This window comes from Tachysurus vachellii, chromosome 22 (assembly GCF_030014155.1).
Source record: "Tachysurus vachellii isolate PV-2020 chromosome 22, HZAU_Pvac_v1, whole genome shotgun sequence".
NCBI classification, from domain to species: domain Eukaryota; kingdom Metazoa; phylum Chordata; class Actinopteri; order Siluriformes; family Bagridae; genus Tachysurus; species Tachysurus vachellii.
Genome location: NC_083481.1, coordinates 5,415,001 through 5,423,994, shown reverse-complemented (window position 1 = coordinate 5,423,994; position 8,994 = coordinate 5,415,001). Strand labels below are relative to the sequence as shown.

Genomic DNA, 8,994 nt, shown 5'->3' with positions numbered 1-8,994 from the left:
AGCACTGTGGTATAAACTAAAATAAAACTTGTATACAAGTTATAGCCTGTTATTTGCAGCCTGATGTGTTTAAAAATAGCCCATTTGTGTGGGAATTGGCTGTGTCTGGCAACACTGGCTGTGAATTACTCTTCATGGTTATATAGACTCCCGTGGTTAACCAAATAACCAGCCAGATTTTTCAGATGTAGTGTTACACAGACTCACTGAAGCTAAAAAGGAGGAATCCAGTTTCACTGGATAAAAAGCTTCTAGAAAAGCTAATTTAATAACCTCATAAGTTTCAAACAGCCATTATTTGGCATCTACAGGTTACTAAGTGAGCCATGAGTGTTTAATATCAACAGGCAAAACTTAAATGACTTGTCTATTGGACATCCAGTGTGTTATAGGGTGCAGAGGTTATTATTTTATTCCCTTGTGATGTCAATCTCTTGGCTATTTTCCAGACTTTTTCAGGACCAATAAGGCTTCCATCCAAAACGGTATCAGGATTTGCCTAAAATGCTGCTCTCTGCTTAGTGGCTTTTATTGGACTCTTGGCTGCTCACAGCTCCAGGCTTATGAGGTGCATATTGATGTATTTTACTCTAACGAAGACTTAATACCAGACATGTGGCAATATGAAAAAGATCATTAACCGACAGAGAAAGAACGACCAGAGTGATTGCTTCAAATGTTTATATTAATTCAGATTGTCATTAAAAAAGTGGGCTGCCATTTTAGTGGTAGCACACGAATACTTCACAGTCAGTTCAAATAAACATGATACATTGCAGTATTTGTTCAGTTTCATGTTCACTACAATCTCCTAAACAGAGTGCATGCAGGATTTATAATGTGGAAAGAACTGAACGATGATGAGCTGGGCTAACATTGTGGCAAGAGTTTTCTTTCAAATATTACTGTGCCTTCATTTGCTCCTCTTACTCCTTACTCTTAAAGATTTTTTTTTTTTTTAAAACTTTTTTAAAACCTAATCTCTACCTACATCTGTTCTCTCTATCTATCTATCTATCTATCTATCTATCTATAAAATGATAATTAATTTGTCTGTTCTATTTCTACAGTATTTCAAAGCACTTTCATTTTTTTTATTATACATGTTTAGAACTTATTTGATTACTCACTCACTTTCTACCGCTTATCCGAACTACCTCGGGTCACGGGGAGCCTGTGCCTATCTCAGGCGTCATCGGGCATCAAGGCAGGATACACCCTGGACGGAGTGCCAACCCATCGCAGGGCACACACACTCTCATTCACTCACACACTATGGACAATTGTCCAGAGATGCCAATCAACCTACAACCTACCATGCATGTCTTTGGACTGGGGGAGGAAACCGGAGTACCCAGAGGAAACCCCAGAGGCACGGGGAGAACATGCAAACTCCACACACACAAGGCGGAGGCGGGAATTGAACCCCCAACCCTGGAGGTGTGAGGCGAACGTGCTAACCACTAAGCCACCGTGCCCCCCTAATCTGAATTACCTTTTACTTTATTGCTTCAGTGATGGAAAATCTCTCTTGTCTGTCTTAAAGAGTGTAATAGTTGTAGGTTTGAATTCCCATTACACACTATATGGTCAAAGGACTGTGGACACAACCATCACAACCGAATGTGGTTCCTCCCCAAACATTTGCCACAAATTTGTTTCCCTTCATTGGAGTTTCAGGCCTGTTCCAGCATGACAATGCACCCATGCACAAAGCACACTCGTTGTAGAAATGATTCACCAAGTTTGTGTGGAAGAACCTACTGAACACCGTTGGGATGAACTGGAACACTGACCGGACCGCGGGTCTCCTCCATCAGTTCCGGATTTCTTGCAGCTCTTCTAGCTGAAGGGACACAATTTCCCACAGCCACGCTCCAAAATCTAGTGGAAACCCTTTCCAGGAAATAGGCGACAACCCCACATTAATGTCTGTGGTTTCAGTATTAGATGTTAAATACTCAGGTGTCCACATACTTTTGCCATAGACTTTCACAAGTTCCCTTAGATTTCTATTGGCTCTCGAATAATCAGGTCTTCCATTCTTTTCTTAATGCATAGAAATTCTGTGGCACACGGTAATCGGACAAATACACGCAGCGGATAGAGATTAGGTTGAAATACGTCGTATTCTTGTAACCTGGGTCATGTGGATACAATGGCACAGAGTTTGAAGCTTTACTCAACTCATTATGTACTATGTGTATGGATTCAAACATACACACTGCACAGGCAAGCCAATTATCCCAAATAATCAGAAATAAAAGATAAAATGAAGAAGTTGCATAAGGGACATCAGCTCTTCCCTTTTTAAGGCAATGTGACATTTGATCTAACCTTTGCCTAGTCATACAAGTCCTGTATCATATACACAGTGGTGATCAAGAAGAACTCTAGACAAACAAACAATCATCTTGTCTGGTCCGTACAGAAACATCAGCGCACGTCCTTTCCAATACTTACAACATATATATCTCCCTCCTGGTGCTTTTTTTTTTTTTTTTTTTTTGGGAGCACTAGCACCAAACTGCTAGTGTTCTCCTAATACACACTCGGACACAGAAGTACAAGAATGTGTGTGATTTCTACATGATGATGCGAGGCTCAGGCACAGAGTCTGTGATGGACTTGTGAGGCAGAACGTTAGCCCCGTTGATGTAGAGCTCGTCACTGACGATCACGTCCTCGCCCAGAACCGTCACATTCTCCATCCGTACCTGAAAGAACAAGAAGGAAAAAATGAATTCGGAAGGTTCTTGTTTTTTTAAATAGCTTGAAAAATAAATAAAATAATCTATTAACAGAATTAAAAAAAAAAAAAAAAAAAAAAAAACACGCAGCTGGGAAAACATGCACCAGGTTAAATACTTTATGGAGTTTTGTGTTGATTCCAAATGATTAAACTTTTTGAACTGAGTCTTTTAGGTGAGAGCCAACTCACATACATGAGCCTTTTTTCTTTTCTTCCTTTTTTTGGATGCCAATTTCCACCAGGTCTAATGATCATGCTCAAGCATGCATTAACATGTAAAACCAGTTCCTGTTTATCTTACAACCCAATAATACACCTCCCAAAGATGAACCAATCAGGACATAAATCTTCCATTTGCTGTATTTATTTTTCTTCTAAACTTCTGATTATCTGCTGTTTAACATTTCTGTAGCTCGTCTTAAACCAATGTGGAACCAGAGAATCCAGACTGCCAAAGCACACATTGCTTAAATTACACAGAACAAATTTCTTAAATAATCTAACATCATCTGAAATTAGAACATCGGTAAATTAGAATCCAGAGTTTATTTCCTCCATGTGTACAGTACGCAGTGCCCTGTATCTAATGCCACTGTCGGGTCAGCGTACAAGGTCGGCTTCCACAAACACCTCTTCGTCTGGCTTACAGCCTGTTAAAAGCATTGTTATATCACATGACTTAAACCATAACAGTCTTATTATAGAGACAGAAGCGATAACATGCGTTGAGAAGATATTAATAGCATGAAGCAGGTGCAGTGCATAATTTAAACACAATAGAGGACGAGTGAAGACCATCACTTGGGTGCTGTTTCTACTCACATCCATGATGACATTAAAGTGCAAGTGACAATGTTGTAAAATATTAATAAAAACCCATCAGATTTGACTGATCCTAATGACCGACAGCGCTGCGTATACTGTAAGACCGACCAGAATTACAAATAATGTAGACAATCAGTATTGTTCAACGCTATCTGGAAAAAAAAACAAAAACATTATATTTATATTTCATCCTCAGAAGCTCCGCCCACAAGCCTAAGAGTCATTGATAAATTTTGTACACCTTTCTGGAAATAGGTCTGACTTTTGTTCCACATTAAGACTTTCAAAAAAAAATTTTGATAAAAACATTCATTTAAATTAATTTTATTTTTGAAAAAACATTGTAATTATCGGCGACTAAACGTCGAGCGTATGCATTTGAGATTCCTCTCTGTTTCTGCATCAGGATGGTGGAATAAACTTCATCAAGATGTTAAACCAGCTGAGTTACTGCCAGTCTTCAAATGACGTCTAAAGACCTACTGTTTCCTGAAGCACTTAAATAAACGCTTAAGCGTGGCAGGCTACACAGAACGTCAGAGAGGCCAACATTACTAATAACAAAATTGCTAGCGAGGAGCCTTTTTATTCCACCACGATCCAGTCAGCTTGTTTCTGTTGGCTCACAAACCGAGAGTTGTGAATCCACAAGGCAAATGTCACCTTGATAAAGAAAGTTGGACTAAACCAGAAGTTAGCATCTTTCACAAATGCTGTAGCTAATCTGCAGATGTGAGAAAGAGATAAAAGAAGCATAGATACACCCTATTTAAGACACGACACATAGGTGTATTTTCCAAGATGGCATTAGTCATCGGTTGCAATCAATCCCCATAGACTCTGATAACAGTCGAGAGCTACAGAGTTACAGTACGAGTCCTCACCCATTGTCCTACAGAAGAGCTCCAGCCCACGATGCAGGACTCGAGCCAGGAGTGTGAACGGATGTGAGCTCCCCTCAGCACGGTGCAGCGTTTGATTCTCACGCCATCCTCCAGCACCACGCCGGCGCCGATGGTCACATTTGGCCCGATTGTACAGTTCTCCCCGATGACCGCCGTTGGATCCTGGATAATAAAGTACTCATTTGAAAACCCTTCAGTGGTGGTGTTCTGTTTCTAAACTATTTCATAATGTCAAACCTTTGAATTAGATGAGAATAGAATAACGAGGCTATACTGGCACCTAGTGGACATAAGACGTAGTCTGTTTACAAAAGAAAATCTAAAATAAGAAAAAGCCTATTTGCAGTTTGTAGCGTGAACGTTTCTTACCACTAACACGTTGCCTAGGAAACCGGGTCCAGTGCGGAGCCTCTCGGGAGCGTTCTGTCTGACAGACTGCAGGTACATGCACATGCCAGTTAGGAAGTCTTTAGGCTGACCGATGTCCATCCAGAACCCTGGAGAATGCACACAAAGGTTAATCGTGTGTGTGTGTTTGTGTGTGTGAAGAGCTTCAGTCATCGAGGTTAGAATGAATATCTCTTAATGTCTAAAAAAAGAATTAACTGTTTGTTTGTTTGTTTGTTTGTTTTAAACGCCATTTTACTCTTACTTTAAATCAACCAAGATTCTTTACTTCATAAAGTTATTTCCAAGTCAAGCTTTTAACCACCGGCTAGTTTTCATCCCCATATAACAATAAACAATAAACACGATCACGAAGCAGCTTTTTATGAATCTAAAAATTCAGAATACCTTATAACGTTTTACATTTAAATGTATACGAGCAAGCGGTGAGGAAAAAATTCCCTGTGGACATTCATAAGCGAATCCACCATCATCATCATCATCTGGATGACACCGGATATTGAGATCGAAAATAAGTCCCCTTTTATTTAATAAGAATTTTTCCCTTTTCAACACAACCTTCCTTCACGATATCGTGTCTCAAATAGACAAAACTCATGTTATTCCTGTAGTTTGGTATCTCTCCATACACGTATCAGAGTAGTATGAAGGCAGAACTGTACTGTGGGAGTGATATAGACGATAACCTGCCTTCAGTTTGATTTATAAATCAGGTTTATTCCAGACAGGTTTTCTTTTTTTCCCCCCCGTATAATGGACCTGTTTGTCCTTTTATTATTATTATTACTATTATTATTATTACTTAGCATCATAATAATCATCAGGTAAGCTGCCTAATTGAAAATATCCTTTATAGGTCACTAGATCAGAACTAGTGATTGATTCGGTTTCGTCTTTTTGTCTTACATTTAGGCAAAATGTCATGACTGATGGACTACATTTGGGTTTAAGGAAAAAAGGAAAAAAAAAAAAAAAAAAGTATAGCCAGATGTTCAGAGACTGTGAGTTGATGTACCTTGAAGCTCCATGGCATAAAGCTGTCCCTCCTCAGCCATGACGGGGAAAATCTCCTTTTCGATTGAGGTTGGACGCAACTGTGGGAAACCAGAGAAATAAGCAGCTGAAAGTGATGTCAGAAGTGACCTTCTGACAAATCAGACTGGTCTTTATCCTGTAGTATAGAGTAACCTGAGCTGGGTATCAGCCTGACCTGTATCCTCCTCAGCATGCTCGGGCTGAAGATGTACATTCCAGCGTTGATCTTGTTGGATACGAACACTTGCGGCTTCTCGACGAAGCGGTGAATGCGTCCGATCTCTCCCTCGTACACCACAACGCCGTACTTCGACGGCTCCTCTACTTTAGTTACCTGAATCGTATGAGAAGGGGGTCGTTTCAGACTCGTAACTCATAATGTACTTACATAATGACCTTACAAGAAGAATGAATTCAGATATTCCTGTGCAGAATACATAACAGTATTAATAATCTCACACACACACTGTAAATAAAACAATTAATAAACCTATGTGAAAATAAGTAAAAGCAAAAATAAATCAAACAAACAAACAAATCAATAAAAGGGAAAAATCAATAACAGAATTATTTCACAGTGGCCCATGTGGTTAAACTCTGGGTTTTTGATCAGAGAATCGGGGTTCAAGCTCGAGCACTGTAAAGCTGCCACTGTTAGGCCCTTGAGCACGGCCCTTATCCCTAGTTCTCACATACCACCCCACTGCTGCTCTACTACTATTATTATTTCCAAGTGATTCGTATTTTCTGTGCGTCATTTAGTTTTCATAACTTTTGAATGCATGTGCTATTGTTGTTTTGTTAGCAGAACTAAATATCAAGATTAAGTTCTGGTATTATGATGTGATCTCTTGCTGCTTCGCCCACCAGAGCATGAGGACTCATCACGATTAAGTGTCCCTTGCAGCATGAAACCTTAGAGCAGAGAGACTCCTGGAGGTCAGAAAGACTTTTTCCTTTAGAGCACGAGTTAAACTGAAAACGACGAGCTGGTTAAACCTGTGAGCTTAAGTCGTAAATGTTCCTACATCATACACGCAGGCTTATAGAGAAATGTCTCGCCTGTAGAAGCTCTGTATGTAAAATTCAAAGCTCAGAGCAACATGTGACTTACGACGATGGTGCCCTCTTTGCCGTGATTCTTGTGGAATTTCAGCATGTCCTCGAAGGGGAAGTCACAGATCACGTCACTGTTGAGGACAAAAAACGGCTCGTCGCTGTCCGTCAGCAGTTCACGAGCCAGAGCGAGAGGACCAGCTGAATGAAAGCAGACACAAAAACGTTCAGTAAATCCCATGTTTTCAACATCAGAGCTCCGGGGATTGGGCAGGACCAGATCCTGAGACCCTCCTAACAACCTTTGCTTCTAGTCAATCCATTTTATTCCATGTCTAATAAATACAAAGAAATCTTAAACTTAACATCTTACATGCACGTTATTATGGGTAAGTGATAAATATCTTGTAGACGAATGAAATTCAGAGTTCATGGTAATGTTAGAATTTGAAATTTCTACTAGAATAGTTTTAAATAATCAAACCTAATGACTTTTTTATGGTAAAACAGCTTGCAGCAGACGGGATGTTGACGAGTTGTCAGATAAATTCTGCTCTTTGTTTGTTTCAGTCAACATCATGCATTTAATCGAACTGAAATGATAATATATCAAATCGGATCCATTCCTGATCTCCTGGTTCAGGCCAACAGATACTTCAGATACTGACTCTCAACACAGCAGAAAGTATTAAAAGTAAGTTTTAGGGCCAAAAGTCTGTGAATTTACCCACCGGTCCCCAGCGGTTCCTTCTCATGGGAAAGCGAGATTTTTATTCCAAGCTGTGGAGGACAGAACATCATGTTTTTAAATGAATATCTTCATCATCTGTATATACTTTTTTTAATCCTGACAGAATTAACAGCACAGCTAATTGTGTCATGATACATTTAATGATATTATTTGTTCAGTTTAAATAATTTTCTCTTTGTTTTTTTCCCCATTACATGAAACATCCACTGCATTTTAACTAGAATTGATCTACATTTTTATTTTATTTATATTTCTACATTTAAAGTTTTTTATTTTTCCACTCACACACACCGTGAGTGACAAACCATTAGACCAAACAAAGTCTTACTCTCTGCTCCTGAGCTTTCATCTCTCTTTCCAGAAGATCGGACATGTAGCTGACGGCCAGGATGACATGCCGGACTCCGGCCTGTGTACAAGTAAAAGAGACAAACGTACAGAAATGAATATAACCGTGTGACCAGAGCAGCGTGTTTGACCTTTTAGTAAAGAGAATGTAGGAATCAAACCCAGAAAGCAAACATTCCTATGCAAGCCACCACTTCTGTCTCTGTTTACATTTCTAGTCAATTTTCCTGATGATTCGAGAAAGAATTCATTATTTTAGATGTTTCAGATTTGTAGAATTTCAGGTTTTCGACTAATCCAACTTACACAGCGCCCCATAATCAGTGCCTGTGCCAGCTCAGGTGTTTCAGAAGCAAGAAAAAACTCATACAGTGACAAGCAAATCCCATCCAGACTTGTCTTCAAGGCTACTGTTTAACTTTTGGGTGATTATCAGGCTGGAGAAATCTCCCAAATGCTGCTGTAGGTTTCTCAGTCGGAAAAGGTTGGTCTTTGAGCTATAAGGAGAAGTCTGTTGCTGAACATGAGCTTCTATTCTGCACAATGTCTGATCCAGAATCCCAGATTATCAAGGTGAGTGCTTTTTAAGAACTAATACACCTTGGTAGTTCAACAGGACACTAAGATTTGTTATTTTGCATATTTAATATATTTTTATTCAATATGAATACTGTAAGGGGGGCACGGTGGCACGGTAGCACGTTCGCCTCACACCTCCAGGGTCGGGGTTCGATTCCCGCCTCCACCTTGTGTGTGTGGAGTTTGCATGTTCTCCCCGTGCCTCGGGGGTTTCCTCCGGGTACTCCGGTTTCCTCCCCCGGTCCAAAGACATGCATGGTAGGTTGATTGGCATCTCTGGAAAATTGTCCCTAGTGTGTGATTGTGTGAGTGAATGAGAGTGTGTGTGCCCTGGG

The 8,994-nt window shown here is 39.9% G+C and overlaps 1 protein-coding gene across 2 annotated transcripts in view; it reads right to left on the bottom strand.

The window, feature by feature from the left end:
- Positions 1-663: 663 nt before the first annotated feature.
- Positions 664-8,994, bottom strand: part of gmppb (GDP-mannose pyrophosphorylase B) — a 10,125-nt gene continuing 1,794 nt past the window's right edge. For both annotated transcript variants that reach the window (XM_060858063.1, XM_060858062.1), the window contains exons 3-10: positions 8,061-8,141; positions 7,713-7,761; positions 7,040-7,182; positions 6,101-6,259; positions 5,906-5,984; positions 4,852-4,979; positions 4,462-4,644; positions 664-2,717 (exon numbers count right to left, since the gene is read on the bottom strand). In XM_060858063.1, coding sequence (XP_060714046.1) covers positions 2,586-2,717; positions 4,462-4,644; positions 4,852-4,979; positions 5,906-5,984; positions 6,101-6,259; positions 7,040-7,182; positions 7,713-7,761; positions 8,061-8,141 — 954 coding nt within the window. In that variant the 3' untranslated portion in view covers positions 664-2,585. The remainder of the gene's footprint in view (positions 2,718-4,461; positions 4,645-4,851; positions 4,980-5,905; positions 5,985-6,100; positions 6,260-7,039; positions 7,183-7,712; positions 7,762-8,060; positions 8,142-8,994) is intronic.